The sequence below is a fragment of the Pituophis catenifer genome, unplaced genomic scaffold (assembly GCF_029215685.1).
Source record: "Pituophis catenifer annectens isolate HBS135680 unplaced genomic scaffold, rPitCat1.0.hap2 SCAF_3, whole genome shotgun sequence".
NCBI lineage: Eukaryota > Metazoa > Chordata > Lepidosauria > Squamata > Colubridae > Pituophis > Pituophis catenifer.
Window position 1 is genome coordinate 201,212,318 of NW_027256883.1, and position 22,643 is coordinate 201,234,960.

The 22,643-nt window shown below is 40.8% G+C and overlaps 1 protein-coding gene across 1 annotated transcript in view; it reads left to right on the plus strand.

Moving 5' to 3' along the window:
- Nucleotides 1-1,649: 1,649 nt before the first annotated feature.
- The window catches only part of CIMIP1 (ciliary microtubule inner protein 1), a 33,030-nt gene continuing 12,036 nt past the window's right edge, over nucleotides 1,650-22,643 (plus strand). Inside the window, exons 1-3 of the mRNA XM_070940082.1 lie at nucleotides 1,650-1,696; nucleotides 10,120-10,201; nucleotides 17,957-18,055. Of these exons, the coding sequence (XP_070796183.1) occupies nucleotides 1,650-1,696; nucleotides 10,120-10,201; nucleotides 17,957-18,055 (228 nt within the window). The remainder of the gene's footprint in view (nucleotides 1,697-10,119; nucleotides 10,202-17,956; nucleotides 18,056-22,643) is intronic.

Genomic DNA, 22,643 nt, shown 5'->3' on the forward strand with positions numbered 1-22,643 from the left:
GGCTGTATAAAACATTTCAACAACAAAAAATGAAGCCAACTGTCTTTTTCATTTAAATAGTCCACCATCCACCTTCTTCTTAAAACAGTTTTCTATTGAGAACACAGTGATGCACTGATTTATACTGTGGGGCAACTTTTACTCAGTATATAAGTAAATGCAGCACGAAATGTAGGCAGGCTTCGTTTAAACCATGGTTGGGAAACTATGGTCCTTTTACAATCTGTGAACTTCAACTCCCAGAATTCCTAGCTCAGGAATTCTGGGAGTTGAAGTTCACAGATCATACAAAGGCCATAGTCCCCCCCATCCCTGGTATAAACTGTAACAGTTCTCATTTATTATTAATCCTATGTTAATCTTGAAGTTAAGCTTCTTTATAACATCTGTTTATTTGAAGTAAACAGGAATTTAATAAAATGTATGATTCATCTGAGCATAGAAAGGTAAGAAGTGAAGGATGGAATAAAAAAGTTTTGTAAGCAATAGAATCTTAATCCGCATGACAAAAATGTGTTTGTGAGCTATAAAGTTAAGTGCTAGAATGTAGCATTTAAAATTATTATTTTGAATTTGCCGTAACATTTCTACGTGGCAGAAAATGTGATAATTCTGCACAGCTAAATAAGCAATAAAAGTGTTAAATCTGCAGGGCCAACTGCTTTAAAACAATACAAGATGATGTTCTGAAAAAGTTGTTCACAAGCAGGACCTTAGCTGTTCTCCTGTGATCTAATAAAAACTGTCTTTAGGAAAACACAGGACAAAGGCTAAGAGTCAGTCTCTCTCCCCCCCCTCTCTCTCCCTCCCTCCCTTCCTCTTTCATTCTTTCTTTCTCATTCTCTCTTTCTCCCTCCCTCCCTCCCTCTCCTTCACACTCCTTCCCTCCCTCCCTCTCTCTTTCATTCTTTCTTTCTCTCATTCTCTCTCTCCCTCCCTCATTCTCCCACTCTCTCTCATTCTCCCTTTCATTCTCTCTCTCATTCTCTCTCCCTCCCTTCCTCCCTCTCTCTGCCTCACACTCCTTCCTTCCCCCTCTCTCTTTCATTTTTTCTCTTTCTCTCATTATCTCTCTCTCCCTCCCTCCCTCTGTCCCCCTCTCTCTCCCTCTTTCATTCTTTCTTTCCCTCATTCTCTCGCTCCCTTCCTCTCTCTCCCTCTCTCTCATTCTCCCTCTCTTTCATTCTTTCTCTCATTCTCTCTCTCTCCCTTCCTCCGTCTCTCTGCCTCACACTCCTTCCCTCCCCCTCTCTCTCTTTCATTTTTTCTCTTTCTCTCCTTATCTCTCTCCCTCCCTCCCTCCCTCTGTCCCCCCCCCTCTCTCTCTCTCTCTCACACACACACACACACACAGACCACTGTTCGTTCTCCCTCTTATCTCAAGCGTGAAGCCAGGACCCTGCCCTCCTCTGGAGCAACTTCATCCATCCAGCCATCCTTGGCAGAAGCGCCCGGCCTCCACCTTCCGTCCCTCCTCGTTGCCCAGCCGTCGCCTGGCAACGGAAGCCGGCGCAAGCAAGCCCGCCAGCGCGTCTCGTCGCTGCCCTGTGCCTCGCCGGCTTGTGCCTGGACCCGACCCCAACTGAGTGGGACGTTTGTCTTCCTCCTGGCCGGAGACAGACGTTGGCTAGTTCGAGAAAGCCTCGGCCATGTCCCAGAAAAACAAGCTCAACTTCGTGGCTGAAGCTCAGATCTGGTAAAGTCGCCGCTGGACCATCTCCTCCACCCCATCGCCTCCTTTTCTTTTATTTTTTTTTTTTTAAATTTCCCCCGTGTTCTGCTATGGGGTGGCTTCCCGGGGCCCCACCCCACCTTTCCGAATTGCTCCAAAACTGGGGATATTAACTGTCTTTCCCCAGTATCAGCCTTCATATGTGGACTTCAACTCCCAGAATTCCCAAGGCATCCTAGCAATTGCCAAAATTTGGGGAGTTGTTGAAGTCCTTTCAGGGTGCCAAGGGTGGGGCAACATATTCTGATGGAGCGAATGACCTCCAGGTGTGTTGATTAGGGATTCTGAGAGTTGAAGTCCAACATATCTGAGGACATCTTGAGGAACATCTTGAAAGCCAACTCCCACCATAGTGGAAGTCTCCAAGCTCTAGATATTTACTCAGGAACCCCAATAATTCCAGTGTATCTCTCTCCCATGTTTATTCTAACTCCCTTGTGGCTAATTTGTATTGGACTGAGATGTGAGAAGATACCACATGTCTGTGAAAAAGAGGATGGTGAAAGACAGTAAGGTTTTAATGCAGACTGAGGAATCAGTATTCCGGTGTCATCTTAGACTTCCCAAAAGATTGATGCCACAAATATCGTCTCCAAAAAGGTACCTTTCAGAGGTGCTGGCTGCAGATTAGGGAAATCCAAGTTTATTTATGCTCCATACCAAATCTGAACATCTAGCAATCACAGAATTTCCCAAAGCCACAGAATTTTTATATGTACAGACATCAATACATACACTCATGTCCTTTCTCACAAAAATCTGGATGACTTTTCAAGGAAAACAAGAAAGTGCTTGAATATGACACAGTTTTGTAGTATTGCTCTAGCAGTGTTGGTTTTATGACACAAAAGTATAGTTATCACAAGAGGCAAAAAGCTGTCTTTAAAACTGACAGCATTTCACAGGGACAGCCAAATTCAAAAGCTGACTCTACATTCAAGATTCCAGCCTCAGTGTTTTAAGAGCTCTTGTCATAGTTTCTTTCTTTTTTATAAATCTCAAAAGGCAACAGTCTAAAACCTTAGCCAGAAGGACACTCAAATCAAACTTTCTTTTTAAGAATTGTATTGAAGAGAAATAAATTGAAAAGTCTGGAATATTAGGAGTTCATTTTTTCCCCACTTTTTAAATCATCCACCTGTTCTTTTCTATTTCTATTATATAGATATATTTGCTCAAGAAGGTACTTCTATTCAAAGGGTGGCATAAAAATTGGATGAATAATTAGCTTGTACCTGACAGAACATGGTATTTCTCTCTGTTGCCTCTAACTAGAGCCACTTTTTAAAATCTGGTATCCTCAGTTTATTTGATTCCCTATAGAGATTCCCTATAGGGGAGTCATGCTGGCTGGAGAATTGTGGGAGTTGAAATCCACACATCTTTAAACTTGCCAAGATTAAGAAACACTGCTATAGAGTATTTTATGATCATTGCAAATTGGTACTTTTAAATAATTCAATTTACTAAGGCTTTTTGTTTTGTCTGCTTATTGCTTTTATTGATAATTAAAGGTATATTTTTTGATATATTGATATACTTTTTGGTATATTGCTTGGAGAGAACTGATATCACTATCATTGATAATCACTATCAATACAAGAATATTCTTGTATCCTAGTATATGCTACATAAGGCATGGGTATGTTTGAGACAGGTAACCTAGCCAACAGGTAAAAGGCATTATGTAAAAGTCTTAATTGCTCCAAATCATGATGAGCAATTGAGATCAGTATCCATGGCGCTCTCTGGGTACAACCATGGTATATGGAAGATTGTAACTTGAAGTGTAGAAAGAGTATGTAGTGAAGAGTATGAATTAAAGGAAATTAGACAAAGGAAATAGTTTCATAAAAACATTACATTTCTAAGAGAGAGAAAGGGGAAGGAAAAATGCGAATGATCTTGTGTGATTCAACCATACAATAATACAAAATGTACTGAAGCTATAAGGTTAATTAAGAGTGAATCAACTGAATGATGTCAGGAAGTATGAATTAGCATCATCTATATTGTTGGGAGTATGGCTAAAAGTAGAAGATTATAGACTGTATAATGGTAATGAAAAATAACAACGAGCAATTTATGGAAAAATATGCCACATTCCATATTAATGGAAGAGAAAAAGGTTATTTTGGTTGATGGGTGGAAACAAGGTGAGAAAGTTTTTTTTTTTAAGTCATTGGTGAGTATCTACTTTTAAAAAGTAGTACTAAGGTTTCACACAGAACTCCATACTTAGGAAAAGGTCTCTTTCAATTACATGGTTTAAGTAAATTCTGTTCATGTGTACACTTGGCAAAGGAAGAAGTCTAAATCTGAAAGCATGATTCATTTGAACTTTTGTGATGACTGGCTGAGAGAATTAATAAAGAAGAATGCTGAAAGGTTGCTGAATGTAAGACTGACTCTACTCTGGTAGAGTATATGTTGGGAGGAAATGGACATAGAAGAAAAAGAAGTGGAAAAAATGAGGGGAAAAGTAGAAAGGTTGTGGGAAGAAAAAATATGGATCATGTCTGAAAAACTATTAGAATATAAATACATGGATTGACTGGAATAGATGACTCTTCCAACTGAACAAATGCAAAGTGCATATAAAGAATGTTGATATGGAAGCTACCAAAGAACTGTATAGAAAGAGCCTAATAGGGACTATAAAAAAAAGAATAGCGGAAATGATACAGTAGAAGAGACAGAAAGAGAGAGAAAAATGTGTATAAGAGAATGTTGTAAAAACATTAGGGTGACTACAACTATTGTGCAGGATACGTACAATATCTATATACTACAAGTATATAGAGAAGAAGAGTGAGAATTTGTTAGATTTATATAATTTATGCAATTTGCCAGAACAACCCTGGGCAATTTACAATAAAAATATAAAGCCAAGAATTAAAAATAAAGCTATAAACAGAAAACCCAACAGAATAAGCAAAATAATAATAGCACCTGAGACCCATCCACATATATCTCATTCAAGGATTTTATGCTCTATAGAAGCTCATCTTACATTGAAGTCCAATGCTTGTGGGGGGATGTTCCTTGGGATTTCCAAAGAGATAGAAGAGTTGGGACTGTCTGAATCTTGGGAGATATCCCATAAAGGAGGCATGGTGACAAAGAAGATAGACTCCTGGGTCTCACTAAGTGGCATTGTTTCATGGAAGTGACCTGAAGCATGACTGCTGTGCTGGATTTTATAGGACAAGTAGAGACAGCCAGTCCCACAGGTAACCCAGCCTTGTGCTATGAAAGGCTTTAAGAAGGATAACCAAAACCCTTAAAATGCACCTGGAAGCTTAAAGAGAGCCAGCAGGTGTTAAGAGCAGAAAGAGACTTGAGCCCTGGAGATCTTCCATAATGTAAGGAGCCTTAGGCTATAATCTCTCATTCCCAACAATACCAACTGGGAACAGCCATGGAGGAAGGAAGGAAGCCAATGTAGCACCGTATTCCCATTTTTAAATCTTGAAACGGGTTCAGAAGACAGATTTGCATAGAACAAAGACAAGAGGCAAAGTTTAAAAGAGGCAAAGAAAATGCAAAGTGATTCTGATGGAAATATAACATAGTTTTGCAAGTTTCCAGAGTTCCATAGTTTTGCAAGTTTGCCAGGGGCCTCCAAAAGAGTGAAAGTAATGAAACAGATTTCAATGATTTGGGATGAAACTAAGGTAAAGGAAATCTGGAAGTATTTCAGTATTTCACCTTCACATCTCCCTAATTCAGCACAAATATGACCCAGTAATTCTTTTTTTCTTTTGCTTGTGCTCATGACATTTCTTTCATTTCATCCATAGCCCATAAATTTAGCTAGTTTCCTTTCCTTTCCTTTCCTTTCCTTTCCTTTCCTTTCCTTTCCTTTCCTTTCCTTTCCTTTCCTTTCCTTTCCTTTCCTTTCCTTTTCTTATCTCCTGACATTAATTTCTTTTTTCCACTGCTTCTCACCTTTCTGTGCTTTGCTTAATACAGATAGTCCTCGACTTACAACAGTTTGTTTAGTGACTGTTCGAAGCTACAACAGCACTGAAAAAAGTGACTTATGATCGTTTTTCACACTTATGACCATTGCAGCAACTCCAGGGTCACCTGATCAAAATTCGGACGCTTGGCAACTGATTCATATGTGTGACAGTTGCAGTGTCCCGGGGTCATGTGATCCAGAGGTGGGTTTCAGCAGGTTCTGACCAGTTCTGGAGAACCAGTAGCGGAAATTTTGAGTAGTTCGGAGAACCGGTAGTAAAAATTCTGACTAGCCCCACCCCCATCTATTCTCTGCCTCCCAAGTCCCAGTTGATCGGGAGGAAATGTGGATTTTGCAGTATCCTTCCCCTGGTTTGGGGTGGGAATGGAGATTTTACAGTATTGTTGTGGTCCATACGCAGCCTGTGCAGCTAGTAGCTGATTCAGACAGCGAGGAGGCTGGTGTGGTACTGCGCCAGCAGCCTGTGCAGCTGGCACTCGAGTCGGACAATGAGTAGTCTGGAGAAGATGTGGTGCCAGAGGCAGAGATTCAGCCAGGGCCTTCAGAACCTCCAGAAGCTCCTTTAAGTGAAGAGGACGAAGAGGAGGAGCTTCTTCTCAATACACAGGCATGCAGAGCTGCCAAAAGGCAGGAGTGGCTCCTCAGGAGGAGGTCTCCTCGAGAGTAAGGCTTGGGGCTAATTGGCCACTCCCTTAGCCTATTTAAGGAGGAACGCCGACTGAAGCAATTTGCAGGGAACAACTTAGTTCACATACCTTCGTGTCTTGTCTTGCTTATCAGCTTCCTGCAAATTGCTTCTGGGCATTCTGCCAACCACAGTAAGCTTTCAGTTATTACTCTTTGAATTCTTGGCAGCTGTTAATGCAATTAATTAACAGCCGTTGTTGTAAAAGACTGGTTAATTCAGTAAACTAAGGTATGAACAGACTTTGTGTGTGCTGCATTCTTTGGGGTCCGTACCTGGGGCAGAACAAATATCCTTCCCCTGCCACGCCCACCAAGCCACACCCACCAAGCCACACCCACAGAACCGGTAGTAAAAAAAAATTGAAACCCACCACTTATGTGATCTTCTTTTGCGACCTTCTGACAACAAAGTCAATGGGACAAGCCAGATTCACTTGACAATCATGTTACTAATTTAACAACTGCAGTGATTACCTTGACAACTGTAGCAAGAAAGGGTCGTAAAATGGGGCAAAACTCACTGAACAAATGTCTCGCTTAGCAACAGAAATATTGGGCTCAATTGTGGTCAAAAGTCGAGGATTATCTGTGTTGCTTACCCCAAAAAGGAACTGTGTGATGGATACCTAGAATAAACATCTCATCACCAACATGCCATGTGCCCAGCTGTGCTATTAAAACAACTGGTTTGTGGTTTTTTTAACACATTCCTCCTCTGCATGGCCACTAAATGCAAACCAAGGTTAAGTCAACATGACAACATACACAGGGATGGGTTTTACTTACCTTTACTATCAGTTTGCAACAGGGCCGCATGCATGCGCAGAAGCATTTTCATGATGTCAGAGTCAGTGGGTGGAGCCTCCCGCTGGTTTTACTACTGGTTCTATAGAACCGGTGCGAACCGGGGGCAACCCCCCACCGAACATACACATGGCAATGTCATGATGCAAATTCTGCCATTATGTATTGACATTTGACATAAGTACATAAATTGCAGTGTTTGTGTCATGACATTACAGATATTCCTCAACATGAAGATGATCGTATAGCAACCATTCAACATCACAATAATACCGAAAAAAGTTACTTGCTCATACTTAGGACCATCGCAGCATCCCACAGTCATGTGTTCAAAAACCAACATGCATTCATTGCAACATCCCAGGATCCCAGGTGATTAGCTATTTGAGACCTTCCCAGACAAGCAACTGCATGTTTCACCTGACAACTGCAGGGATTCACTTAACAACCATAGCCAAAAAAAGATGGTAAAATTGGGTGCGACTCATTTAACAACTGCCTTGCTTAAAGCTCTCTGTAAGAATCTGAACTACTAACGGTCAAAGCAAATTGGTGGTAGATAATTGCACTAGCAATAGCACTTAGACTTATATATCGCTTTACAGTGCTTTACAGCCTTCTCTAAGTGGTTTACAGAGTCAGCATATTGCCCCTAACAATCTGGGTCCTCAGATAAGACTCAATGGAATTCAAGGTGGGATGGACTTGGCTATTTTGTGGGTGCGCAGGGACTCGAGATTGTTGACACATTTGATTCCTCCCTCAGACTCAGCCTGGTCATCTTCTACCGACTTATTTAAATTAGTACATGTGTGCCCAGTTGTAGTTTGGATAAAAATGTAAGGCAAATGCTCAACGAAGCACAGCATATCTGAGTATGAGCAAGCATCTCATAGATCTACTTATAAAGAAGACTTCTTGAATGAAATCTGTGTGGGGCCTTTCCTTTGTAGATGCACTGCGATGGCTCAGGCTGATGATGTGTTTGACCTTTCCCTCAGGCTCAGCCTGGTCATCTCCCACGGTATTTTTCTGGCTTTGCTTAATGTTTGAAAAGCCATACTCCTTCTCTACCGCCATTTGTTACTTCAGGAGCATGTCCCTGTCAGAAGATGAGCAAACACCTTCCATCCTGTTTTTCTCATACGTTCCACAAATCCATCCACTTAATCCATTATCTGGCTGCCAAGTTGGCAATACTATCTTGAGTATAACTCTAAGCATTAAAAAAATGTTTTTCTTACATCTGGGAACCTATCCTTTATCAGAAGCAGATGGGAAAGAAAAAAATGAAATAATTTCTTCAACAAATTAATAGAATTGAATTGAATTGAATTGAATTGAATTGAATTGAATTGAATTGAATTGAATTCTTTATTGGCCAAGTGTGATTGGACACACAAGGAATTTGTCTTTGGTGTATATGCTCTCAGTGTATATAAGGAGAATAAAATACATTCATCAAGAATAAAAAGATACAAGACTTAGTGATAGTCAAGGTTACTAACAAGCTATCAAATCGTACTAGGAAACAAATAAAAACAATATAATTGAAAGATACAAGCAACATGGTTATAGTAATAAGTGGGAAGAGATAGATACTAGTAAGGAAGAGAAGAATAATAGTAATACAGTTTTAATAAATTATTTGACAGTGTTGTGGGAGTTAGTTGTTAGGCAGAGTGATGGCATTCAGGGAAAAACTGTCCTTGTGTCTAGTTGTTCTGGTGTGCAGTGCCGTATATCATCTTTTTGAGGGTAGAAGTTGAAACAATTTATGTCCCCAGGATGTGAGGGGTCTATAGATATTTTCACAGTCCTCTTTTTGACTCATGCAGTATTACAGATCCTCAATGGAAGGCAGGTTGGTAGCAATTGTTTTTTCTGCAGTTCTAATTATCCGTTGAAGTCTGTGTCTGTCTTGTTTGGTTGCAGAGCCAAACCAGACAAGTTATGGAGGTGCAGATGACAGACTCAATAATTCCTCTGTAGAACTGAATCAGCAGCTCCTTGGGCAGTTTGAGCTTTCTGAGTTTGCATAGAAAGAACATTCTTTGTTGAGCTTTTTTGATGGTGTTTTTGATGTTAGGTGTCCATTTTAAGTCTTGAGATATGATAGAACCTAAGAAACTTGAAGGACTCTACTGTTGATACTGTTGATAGATGATGAGTAGTAACGATTAAGTAATAATAATAATTATTTTATTTTTGTGAGCCTCCTTCATGCTCTCTCATACGTGAAAGAGAGAAAGAAATACTGGCTGGGGAATTCTGGGAGTTGAAGTCCGTACCTCTTAAAGTTGCCAAGTTTGAAAAAGCACTGCTCTAAGTGAATCAGGAGAAACAGAAGCAAAATAACATCTACTTCTAATGTCATATTTCCTAAAATACTCTTCAAACTGCAGCCGAAGCTGCTTTTGCACCATTACTCAAACAAAGCGAAGTCAGATATAAATTAAAGACAAAAATTGTAACTCCAAACTGGATGCTAGGTCAGGAAGTTAACCTACTTCAGAGGAAATGGTTACAATCTGCTAAGGGCTTACTTCAAAATGTTTCATGCAATTGCTTTAAATTTAATAAACTGTGAATTGCTGCAACGAGGCACACATGGGCAAAGAAAAGGTATTTTAATAAAACTTGCAAGACTTCTTTTTATATATGGTTGTTTCTTCACCGATCAGAATGATGTATTTTGATGGCAGAAAGTAACAAGTGGACTTAATCTACTAAATTCTTCTCAAGGACTTGGGGGGGGGGGGGAATATCTACAGTACAGCATGCAAGTATAGCCTCAAACTTAGGAACCAATATTTTTTGAGGCTCTGCTTGACCAGGGAAGCAATCTAAAGGGTTTTGTTAGATGACTTTGCCAAGTTTTACAAACACTTTTTTTTGCTTGAAATAGGAAGAATCACATTGAAACAGAGCGGGAAGCTGCCCGAAAATGGCCCAAGCGCTGGGGATTTCTGTTGACCCCGCTTGAAGAGGTAACATTTATTTCTGGGTAATATTCATATATGAAGAATTGATATATTTCATGACCTGTGTTGAATAGCAAGTGGGATGCTTAATGCTAGAAGAATGGGATAAGATGTCATTGTATTTTTTTTAAAAGGAATACTCTCTCACAGCCTTGGCAAACGGCCTCAAGGTAGTTGGGGCAATGAGTTAGCAATTGAAATAATTTGTTCTGCAAGAAAATAAAAGGGAGTTGGATTTAACTGCATGACTTCAGTGATAAGACAGGTTGCTTTGTATGCCAATCCTAGCTACATTTGTGTATCATTTGAACATCAAAAGGAGCCTGATAGCAGCATTTCAGATTGATAAATGCTGTTAATAAACTAATAATAAATTTTAATAACATCTGTAAGTGTGATGGAATGTTATCCAGATTCCCAGTGTGGGAACACACTGGAAACATGGAGGCTGATTGGAAAGAGAGTTTAATGATGAACAGAACCACCAAGCACAGGGTTCTGGTGCAGCTGACAAAATGGGGTTGAGAGTGAGGCGTTTTTATACCTTCTTTGAGCTTTGCACTTGAGCTTCCTGTTCCTGTGCAAGAACATGTATTCTATTGGCTGTTGTCAGACTCCCATGGGGCCAAATAGGGGTTATGTAGGGGTCATAGCTGGCTCTATAGGCAAAGTACAAATCCTAGGTGTTTGTCTGAGCTAAGTTTGGTTGAAGTTTGGACTGTTCTGAAGGTGATTGTGGCTTAATGGCTTTGCCCTGTGTTGGATCTTGAGTGATGGCTGCTTCTAATCCTACCATTCTGCCTTTGTTTCAAAATATCCTGTCTTGAATGAATTACCAAATCTGCATTTCTAAAAGCTAGCCTCAGTATCTGCTGGGGCTATTTAGGAAAGTGGGGGCTGCTTTCTGTCTCTAAGAGCATGTTTCTCCATTTCTCCTTTAGGGAAATATAATATTCTGCCTTTTTAAAATATTGCTCAAAATATTTCATTCTTTTTTTTGGGGGGAGGGGGGGGCTTCCCACACCAGGAAGGAGGAATTATTCCAGAGGAGCAAGAGCAAATGTACATAGTTTGTGTGAGAGAAAAAGGATGAAGATGGCTCCTCCCTAATAGTTTCCAGAGTATATGTTTCATAGTGCAAATAGTTTGTTTTAGTTTGCCAAGATTTCAGTGTACAGGTAAGAAACAGTAAAGAAATTTGCTTAGAAGAATGGGAACATGTCTTTCTTGGAGTTTGGACCTTGACAGCCGGAAAATGCAGAAACCTTCTGAAATCTGGCTAACTTTGACTAACATGCTATCCTCCTTCAGTGGCATGTATTACTTGGAAGTTATGGAAAGTACTGTTCGCAGTATATATTGTCCTTCCTAATCTGATGCCTTCCAGATATGGTGGATTTCAGCTTCCAGAATTCCCCAGGCCTAAGTTTTTTGCTTTGTCTAAGTACTGTTTCAAAACTCTATATAAAACATTCTGTGGGCGTGGCTTAATTAGTGGGCGTGGCTTGGTGGTAAGGTGACTGGGAGGGCATGGCTTGTTGGTAAGGTGGGCATGGCCAAGTCAATGTCACTTCTTTGCCCTTTTTTAACCTACAAAACACAGCACAACACAACTGGCTCACCCACAATATAAAAGCAGCTGTGCTAGACCCAAAATGGCCCCTGCAACAAGCAGGAACCTCACACAGCCACAAAAAGCCCCAAAAAACAACTTTCACACTTTACACACACAAAACACAACAGAATACAACTGGCTCACCCACAATGTAAAAGCAGCTGTGCTAGACCCAAAATGGCCCCTGCAACAAGCAGGAACCTCATACAGTAAGGTGACCAGACGTCCCGCTTTTGGCGGGACAGTCCCACTTTTGAGCAATTTGTCCCACGTCCCGCGGCGTTTCAAAAAAGTCCCGATTTTTCTTGAGCCCCAGCTGATGGCTAGAAGAAAAAAAAACTGTTTTAACTCTTGCCCGGGGCTTCAAAGGGCCGCCCTACAGGCAATCAGTGTAAAGCAGTTTTTTTTTCCCCTAGCTAAGCTTCAGAAACGAAACCGAAACCAGGGTCTTTGGTGCAGCGTGACAAAATGAGGCAGAGAGAGATTTATTTTTATTTTTATTTTTCCTCCCCAAAAAAGGTAGGTGAAAAACTGCAAACAATGGGAAATTTAGGAGGAGAGTTCAAGATTTTAAAACACAAAGGAAAAAAAGCTGTATTTAACTAGGGAATTGTAATAATTGAGATACTATTAATTGTATATTGTGTTGAAAGCAGAAATGGTTAAGTTGTGGTTCGGAGGAATATATGGGAGAAATTATTTGGTTTATTATTATTGGTAAATATAATTAATTGATTTGTAAGAAATTGGATTGCATGGAAATAATTGGAATATTCATGTTCATATTGATTAATATACAAAAAAGATAGTTTTATAACTAATTGATTTATATTAAAATGTTGAATTTGTATTAAACAACTGTATTACATAATTACATAATTAAACAATGTGAGGATGGATATAAAAATAGATGACAATGGGAAGGGGTATAATATAGAATAGAAGGGAAAAATTGAATTTGATTAAGATTAGAGATGAGGATGAAGGGTAATATTGGTTTTTTTAAAAAATAGATGAGGAATAAATATGGCAAAAAGGAAATATAGAAATTGTAAATTTAATTGAAATGACTAAACGCTGTTTAAATTTGTGAACCAGCCAAATATTCTGTTCAAAGAAAATACATTGTATGTTTGTATGTGTGTTTCTAATTATTGCTATTTATTCATATTTGTTCTCTTTTATTCTTTAAAGTTTAACAATTCATTCTTTATCTTAATATCTTTATATTTGCTTGGGGTTGGCTTTCTTCCCTTTCATCTTTTTTATTGTACAGCAATCTTTCTCCTCAAACCTACCACCTCTCTCTTTTCTTTCCTTCTTACTTTCTCTTCCCCCCACCCTCTTTTTCTCCTCCCTACTTCCTCTTTCTTTCTCCTTCTCCTCCTCTCTTCCTCCCTCTCTTACCCTCACTCCTACTCTAATTTCCATTCCTTCATCCCTCTCTATTGCTGTAATCCTTTAATGCATATGGACTACTCAGAGGGCTGAAAAAGTTATTTTTGACTGGTCCTCACACTTTTGACCAGTCCTCGAACTTATGACTGTCCTCACATTTTACATTTTTGCCCTATCTTGTCATCATGGTGAAGAGAAGCAGTTGTGAAATGAGTGACATGGTTGTTAAGAATGCTGCATGGGCATAAATGTGAGGATGGTCATAAGTGTGAGGACCAGTCAAAAGTGCGAGGACCTGTCAGAAATGACTTTTTTCAGCTCTCTGGTTAGTCCTTTTGTGCATATGGACTACTCAGAGGGCTGAAAAAGTTATTTTTCACTGGTCCTCACACTTTTGACCAGTCCTCGAACTTACGACTGTCCTCACATTTTACATTTTTGCCCTATCTTGTCACCTTGTTGAAGAGAAGCAGTTGTGAAATGAGTGACATGGTTGTTAAGAATGCTGCACGGGCATAAATGTGAGGATGGTCATAAGTGTGAGGACCAGTCAAAAGTGTGAGGACCTGTCAGAAATGACTTTTCAGCCCTCTGAGTAGTCCCTATACACATAGCCATGGCCACCCGGTCACATGACCAGGTAGCCACGCCCACCCAGTCACATGGCCTCCAAGCCACGCCCACACAATAAGCCACGCCCACAATGGTGTCCTTCTTACCAATGTTAAAATCTGTTCACCTTACCCTATAGACATAGCCATGGCCACCCGGTCACATGACCAGCTAGCCACGCCCACCCAGTCACATGACCAGCTAGCCACGCCCACAAAATAAGCCACGCCCACAATGTCCCTCTTTACCAATGTTAAAATCTGGTCACCTTATCATACAGCCACAAAAAGCCCAAAAAACCAACTTTCACACTTTACACACACAAAATTCCACATACAGCTTTGTGAGATTTTGTGTGTTTGTGTAGTTAGAGTGAAACACTACAGAAATACACTAAATCTCAGAAAGCTGCACAAATATTATTTTATTTTTATTTATTTTTATTTTTATATAAAAGCAGCTAAATTTAAAACTTCCTAAACTTTAAATGGCTAGGTCTAAAAAAAGAACAACTAAAAAAAACCCCAATTAACTATTTTTTAAAGCTCCCAAAGGGGAAAAAACTTACCCAATAGAACAGGGGTCTCCAACCTTGGCAACTTTAAGACTTGTAGACTTCAACTCCCAGAATTCCTCAGCCAGCTTTGCTTTGCTGGCTGAGGAATTCTGGGAGTTGAAGTCCACAACTCCCTGCCTGCTTGATTGCAGGCAGGGAGATTCAGTTGCTTGCTGATGCAATCGATTGCAGGGACTACAGCAAGGCGTTGCAACCAGCAGCTAAGGTAAGCAAGCTGAGGCGGGGAGGGGGAGGGATCGTCAGAGCCATTTAAAAGGAAAAAAGTTTTTTTCTTTTACATGGCTCTGGCGATCCAAGCTGAGTTGCCTGATTAGCAGGCAACTCAGCTGGGATCCTCAGAGTTTGGCTGGTCAGAGCCATTTAAAAGAAAAAAAAAGGCTCTGATGATCGCGCGGCTCAGCTGGGCATGGGGGGCGGGGGCAGGGATTTTTGCTACCGGTTCTCCGAACTGCCCGCCGCCATCGCTACCTACTCGCCCGAGCCGGTCCGAACCGGGAGCATTTCACCCCTGCTTAAGAACATTACAAGACTTATTTTGAAGGTGTAAAGTATCAATAAAGGAGAATATTTGTAGCTCAGGATTGAAATGAGGGGTCCTTAGTGCTCTCTGGGCTTCCTTGTTTTCTTGCAGCTATTTCATTACCCTAACTATGTAACATAATCAGTGCTAGTAAGGAGTGCTGTTTGCTGTCAGTTTATATTTTGGTGTCTTCCCTGTCTGTGTGGGTATGGGTGATCTTAGAGATTCTTTGATTGGGCTGTTTATTGATGGCTCCTTAGTAGTTTCTTGATTGGGGTATTGCTTATTTCAGTGGTGGGTTGGCCCCGGTTCAGACCAGTTCGCAAGAACCGGTAGTAAAACCGGTGGGAGGCTCCACCCACCACCCTGGATGTCCTCATCAGCGAACTGCACATGCGCAGAAGCAAGGCGCGCCCGAGAGCAAAGCAAGGGCGCACATGCGACCCCGTTGCGAACCGGTAGTATAGGTAAGTCGAACCCACTCCTGGCTTACTTGATTGTTGGTCTGAAGTTAACCTTAGAGTTAATCTATGCTTATCTGGGTGCTGATTATTGGTGGAGAGGACCACCTTTTTCTATTTTAGGCTGGTAGATTGTCTCTTTTGCATAGTCTATAGACGTTGTTAATGTCTATGTCTCTATTAATGGCTGATTTGTCAGAGTGCCAGGCTTCTAGAAATTCCCTGGCATTTTTCGACTTGGCCTGATCTAAGGTTGTCACATTTTCCCAATTGAAACTATGGTTAAATCTGTCTATATGTTGTGAAATTAAAGAATTTTAAAGTGTAATATAATAACAACAACAATATCTAAGTATGTTAGATATGTACCAGTGAGGCATTTTGTACTAGTTTAGCCATATTTTAGGAATAATCCAAAATTCATGGATTGAGACTACACACAATATCACAAATCTTAATTTACCAACCATTATTGCTGAGTTCAGGGACATTCATAGGTGTCAAATGTTAGAGTCAAGCAGGCAATCAAAGATATACTTAAAAGAACATGCATTGCACAAATTTTTTAAAAAGTGGGCCTTGAGTATACTGATTACTTCTGCCATTTTGATGCTGTTGGGCCCCCTGCGAACATCACTGGCTAGATTGCCATAACATTCTCCATGAAACCAATCATATTTCTCAGTCTGCTAGCTGTAATCTTATTCTCATTTCCCTGGGAGAAAATCCCATTGAAATATGAGTAATCCTCAAGTTATGACCATAATGCAGCCTGCCCGTCATGGTTGTAACTCATGATGGTTATAAAGCAGGTCCCTCAGATGACCAACCTGATCCTATGACCTTTTTTGCTGTAATCATTAAGTGAACACAGTGGTCATTATCCCAAAGGTGCTTTTTCAAGAGGCAACTGGACTTTATTTTTTTTGAAGACGTTTCGCTTCTCATCTTCGGATGAAGAAAAAGCTTCTTGGATGAGAAGTGAAACAGCTTCAAGGAGGAACAAAGAAAGTCCAGTTGTGTCTTGAAAAAGCACCTTTGGGACAACCATGACCTGGATGACTGAGAATCTCCATAGTCAATGGAGGAGACAAATTAGCATACAGGGAAGATGTCCAGAAGTTATCCACAAGGTGCTTAGTAAACAACTTGCACGTAAACACCAGCAAGTCAAAGAAGATGGTGCTAGACTTCCGGAAGCAGAGAACCTGCTCTACTTTACATCAAGGGGAGGCATGTGTAGAGTGTCTCCTCTTTCAAATTCCTAGGAGTCCACCTTAGCCAAAATGTCACCTGGAAAAATAACATGCTCCAGGTGGTCAGGAAGGCTCAACAGAGACTCCACTTCCTTAGGGTCTTATGGAAGAATCAGGTGGAACAACAACTGATTACTTCCTTTTACCGGTCTACAATAGAAAGCGTCCTCACATATTGTGTGACGGTATGGTATCCTGGCCTGGCAGCCGCTGACAGAAAGGCATTACAGAAGGTGATGAGCACGGCACAAAAAATCATGGGCTGCCCCCTGTCCTCACTGGACGAAATCGCCAGGACACGCTGCCTCAGCAGAGTGAGGAAAATCCTCATGGATGATTCACGCCCTGGTCAGCACTTCTTTACTCTTCTACCGCCGGGCAGGAGATCTAGAAGCATAGCCAGCCGAACAAATAGGCTGAAAAATAGCTTTTATCCGTGGGCCGTCAGACTTCTGAATGCAACATAACATCATAATTAGGTTTAATACGATAGACTTGGCAGGGCCAGTAATATAATAATGTAATATAGTATGATGTTATATACATATATGTATATGGGAATGTGTGTTAGTTATTACTTTTTGGGGTTCAGGGATTTTCTTTTCTTTTATTTGAGTTTACTCTGAGTTATTGAGATGTATTCTGTGTTTCGGGAGGGGGCTGCACCAAGGGAGGCTCATATAATCTCATTGTACACATGTTTTGCATTGACAGTAAAGGTTTGGTTTGATTTGATTTGATTATGTGCATTAATGTTTCACTATGGATGGAGTTTTGCCGAAAACCAGAAGCAAATGCAGAAGCAAATGCAAAACCATTGCAAAACATGTTAGTCATGTGATCACGGGATGCTGCAAATAGCTGTAAATATGGCCTGGTTGCCAAGAATACGAAATGTGGTCATGTGACCAGGGGAGGAAGTAACTGTTGGAATTTCAAATCTGGGTCATAAGGTACCTGTCAGAAATTCGAATGGTCACTACTGTATCTGACCGTTTGTAAGTCAAGAACTACCTATAAAGATGTATAGTATAGTGTAAGCTACATTACTTTAAGCTCTACTACATTATTTAAATCTGTCCTCCAGATTTTGTTGCTAGCTTTAAAATGAGAACTGGTTTTTCCATATGAAAGATGAATTTTAACAACATCCAAAGATACATAATAAATATCCTTGTATAGTATCAGAGTGCCAAGTGCTAGGTCTTCAGGTACTGCTCGGATAGATATAAATATCTAGATGGATATGAACTATTACGTTACCACAAAGCATGACTCAGCCTGGAGTGCCAATTTATGTTATTACATTTTTCTATTTTTAGTTGGTAAAAGATGAAAAGAAACAACTTGCTAAGGCGAAGATCCCGCTTCCACAACACTTACAGATCCGACCTGTGACACCAGTGGAAAACTACATTAAGGTTAGATATTTGTGAAGTAGTTTCAAATGACAGCACATTTGTAAAAATAATAATAATAATAATAATAACAGTACTTTTTCAGACGCCATCTTAAATTTGAAAGTAAAGGTTGAGATCCTAAGAACAAGTTTTAAAACACTCAAGATAGGAAAAACTGCATTTGGGTGTTCTGATTATTGGAGATTTCATTGCACAGCTTTAGATGATGCAAAGAAGTTATTGTGCTCTAAGATATAATGTTTTATGTATCATGGCTTACTGACCTCATCGTGTTAGAAAAAAGATCAGAGGGTGAGAGTCCTTGTCTGTTTCAGTTGCTTTTTTCAGATCTGTTTAAACCAGGAGTCCCCAAAATCTCCAGTTCATCAGTGTAACAGTAGCGCATTGGGAAAATCTGCAAGAAATACACCACTTCCCTGCAAGCAAGAACTGGTGAGAGCACAAAATAGACAAAGTAATAGAAAAGGAACAAGATATTTTTCCCCCCCAAGCTTTCATGCATTCCTCACTTTAACGTTGCATTTCATAGACCAGCAATTCCAACGCCTTCCAAATGTGTTGGATTCTGACTTCCAGAATTTCTAGTGTTAGCATGTTTTTTTTAAGACAGAGTGGGAATGTTTTTTGAAGTTATTTATCTCAAAATTATGGGAGCTGCACGCTGGGAGAACACCAGTGGTGGTATTCTGCTGGTTCTATCCGGTTCGGGCAAAACTGGTAGCGGCTGCTACGGGAGGCTCCGCCCACCCGCCCGGACATCATCATGTCCCGTTTTTGACCCCCTGCATATGCTCACATTTGCAAAGGTAAGTGAATAGCATCCCTGGAGAGCACCATTTTGGGAAAGACCGATCTAGATTTATTACAATTTTTTTATTACAGCTTTTTATGAAAAGTGATCATATATTTTATAACTAAAGCAATCCCATCAGGTTTTCTGAGAAATAATTCCCCAGAATCAAGCAAAAAAAAAAGAAAAGAAAAGAAAAGAAAGAAAAGAAAAGAAAAAAAGCTTTCTATCTGTAGAGATTCATTGTGTTTTATTGCACCACTGTGTTTACAACGAGGGAATTCCAGAGACCCAGAAAAGAAGGCCTACGGGCACATTCATGTTTCCCAAAAGGATAGGAAACCTGCCTGCCATTCTTTGCCCTTCGTTGCATCTGCAGTTTGCTTCTTTGGTATCACATGTGCGCTTGGCAGTCTGTAAATAAAGGGATCTGGACCTCAGCTTTTCTGTGCATCGTTTGCAAGAAATAGCTTGCTCATCAAAAAAAAAAAAAAAAGCTAAACAAAAGAAAACAAAAAAAACCACATGGATTTGGAGATTAGATGGAGGACAATACGATCCGTTTAAACAGCTGTGGCTTGCCATCGTAATTTATTTTCTCTTATGAGCATGGAAAGCTGCATCTATCCCTTCCCCTGGATGGTCTAGGCAAAACATGCTTCAGCCCCTTTGTGCTTCCTCGGATGTAGAGCAGCGTGGAGGCACGCAGACATAATTGCCTCCATTGTTCCCCTCTGTGGGTGGCACGCGTGGCCACGAGGAGGACAAGAAAGACGAGGCCGTCCTTTCAAAGGGAAATGCTCCACCTTGAATATCGCCGACATTTTCTTAGCTTTGGCTCGGGAACAAAGCCAAAAGGGCCTTGGCAACAGAACAAACCAAAACATTGCTGTCTTTCGCGGTGGATTGCGGAGCAGGGTAAGTCCCCAGATGTTAAAAGTGTTACAGGAGAGAGGACATTCCACATGCATTATGGAAGTAATTCAACCCAACAAGCACAGCAAGCGGGGGCTGAGATGAAGAAGGCTCTTCAATCTTTATTCCGTGCCTCCTTTTCCTCCCACACCCTCCTCTAGATTATCCATTAACCCCTTTCATGTTTGCTAAAATTGAGGGATCGGCACATTTCCCCAGCTGATGTGCTCCAGGTGTGTTCGACTGATGAAGCACAAACTCCCCAGAGTTTGCCATGCCGTTGAGGAAGAGCCTCTGCTCACTGGCACCTCAACATGGCCCAAACGTTGCCTGATAACATCATTTTTCTGTGGTCTGTAATCGCTAGGCACCATCTCAAACTCTGCCCCAAGAATGACAAAGGCTAAAGTCATCTTTAGGAGCTGTGGTGGCTCAGTAGTTAGAATGCACTATTGCAGGCTAACTCTGCTGACTGCCAGCATATTGATCCTGACTGGTTCAAGGTTGACTCAGCTTTCCATCCTTTCCCAGGTCAGTAAAATGAGGACCCAGATTGTTGGGGGCAATATGCTGACTCTGTAAACTGCTTAGAGAGGGCTGTAAAGCATTGTGAAGCAGTATATAAGTCTAGTGCTAGCTGAATCCCAGGAAATGTCATGTTTCTCCCATCAAACTTAGAGCATCCAATAGCCACCACAAAGTATGTAAAATCTTTTGTGCTTATTTTATTTTGGAGCATTGTCTGATTATCAGTAATGTAGTACTTATTGGCAAGGTGACCAATTGTGGTTATGCAGCAGCCTCCCCTTTGATCCTTGGTCAACCTTTGTTGCCGCTATGGTAATAGTCCTAAAGAGTTGGATCCAGCAACAGTTTGCCAGTGGCATGTCAAAATTGTCATAAATAGCATAAATAGTGCTAGACTCCCTTGGACAATGGTTGTATAAATGCTTTAATTCCATGGTCTTTGTCAGGTTAGCGCAAGGCTGAAATAGAATTGTGTAACAATGAAACAGTTGAAATGGTTAAACCATTGGAAAATAACTATAGGCTGCTTTTCATTCAGTGGTCAATCAGCCAATCTTTATATCCCAATTAAAGCAAGCACATACACCACTCAGTTAGACTAGCAAAAAATACCAATAAAGGAGAGCACTGATAATATTACCGTGTTTCCCCAAAAATATGACCTACCCTGAAAATAAGTCCTAGCTTGATTTTTACACCACCCAATATAAGCTCTACCCCCCAAAATAAGGCCTAATCAAGATCCCACCCACTCCAGGGTGCACAGGTAAAAATTAAGATAGGGTGGGGATGAAGGGGGGTGGAGCTGCCCTACTACTTACCTTTGGACAGTTGCAGCCAGGCCTCACACACCCGACACTTGTCTTGCCAGCTGATAACAGAGCTCCGGATCAATCTGGAGCTCTGTTATCGGCTCCAGAGGCCTTCAGGAAAGCCTTGCCAGCCTTGCCGGCTGCAGAAGAAGTTCCTGAAGGCCTCTGACAGCGAAAAGGAGACCGGGGGGGGCGACATGCGCAAGTGAGGCAAGTCAGTGGATGACACACACACACACCAAAAATAAGACCTGGTGCCTTTTTTGGTGGCAAAAAAATATAAAACAGGGTCTTATTTTCGGGGAAACATGGGTACGTACTTGGGTAATGAAATAATCCCTGCTCTATTCTGTACTGTTAAAGAAACAATTTGATGGACAGGGAGGATGTAGGGGAATAGAGGCTAAACAGTTGCAGGAACTAGGTATCAGTGGTGGGTTGCCCCCACCATATTAGGATATGGTTTGAGCCTAACAAGTTGTCCAGGCAATATATGTGTTCTGTGACTTTAATATGAATATGTATTGTGTGACTTTAAAGTTTTACTGCTGATTCATTGTAATGCTGAGTTATGCTGTAATTAGATAATCACTGGTTGTGAACGTATTTAAGAAAGGTACTGTAATGTATTCAGTTGATGATAAGCTACCATTGTGCGTGGAGTTGCTACCATTGTGCTATCATCGTTGGATGGATCTGCTACCATCGTGGTTTGTGAACCAGAGTGAGTTTGTTATTCTAACCAACTACTGTTTGTGTGGTAAGAAGAGTTTTTGTATCCCTGGACTGATTTAACTGGCAAAGACTTGGATTGATTTAAAGACTATGAGATTGTTTTTTCCCTATAAAGTAAGCTTTTGATAAACCAGTTTGCACATCTCTTATTCATTGCTCTCAGCAACGTTTCTCTGTGCTCTACACTCTGCTGGTTGGTAACACAACAATATCCTTAACAGAGGACACCTAAACCAATGGTCAGAATATTGCAGGCAGGTGAACCCCATCGCTGCTGGAACAGTACAGTTGGCAGATGCTTTCCTGCAAGCTGGTGAGGGGCAGAAGAAAGAGGGGCAGCAAAGCTGGAGGAAACAATTGTTTTCCTTATCATGCACTGCACGCGAAATCAGGACAGCTCCATTAGCAGTGGGTCAGAATAGACACACCAGAAGCAGGATAAGGATCAGCAATCAGGATAGACAATTTCATGGCCATATCGTTCTCTGCCAATTCAAGGATGAGTGGATAGCTCTTTCACACGGCAGTTGGGGAAGGCCCTTAGGCTGCATTAATTATCCTTCATGCTGAAGTCATCTTAATTAATAATCTTCCTTGTTTCTGTTCTTAGAGCTCATTAATTTCCTCCTGCCCCCCTAAAGAAATAAACTTTTGTTTTGTAGAAGAGCTTTAATGTTTCCTATCTATCAACAAAGAACCCCATTCTCATATGGGGTCCTTGCTTCCATATCACTGTGACTGATTGTCCTGACATGTTGAAGGAAGATTTTACTACTTGTGGAAAGTAGATTATGACCTACTTAAACAT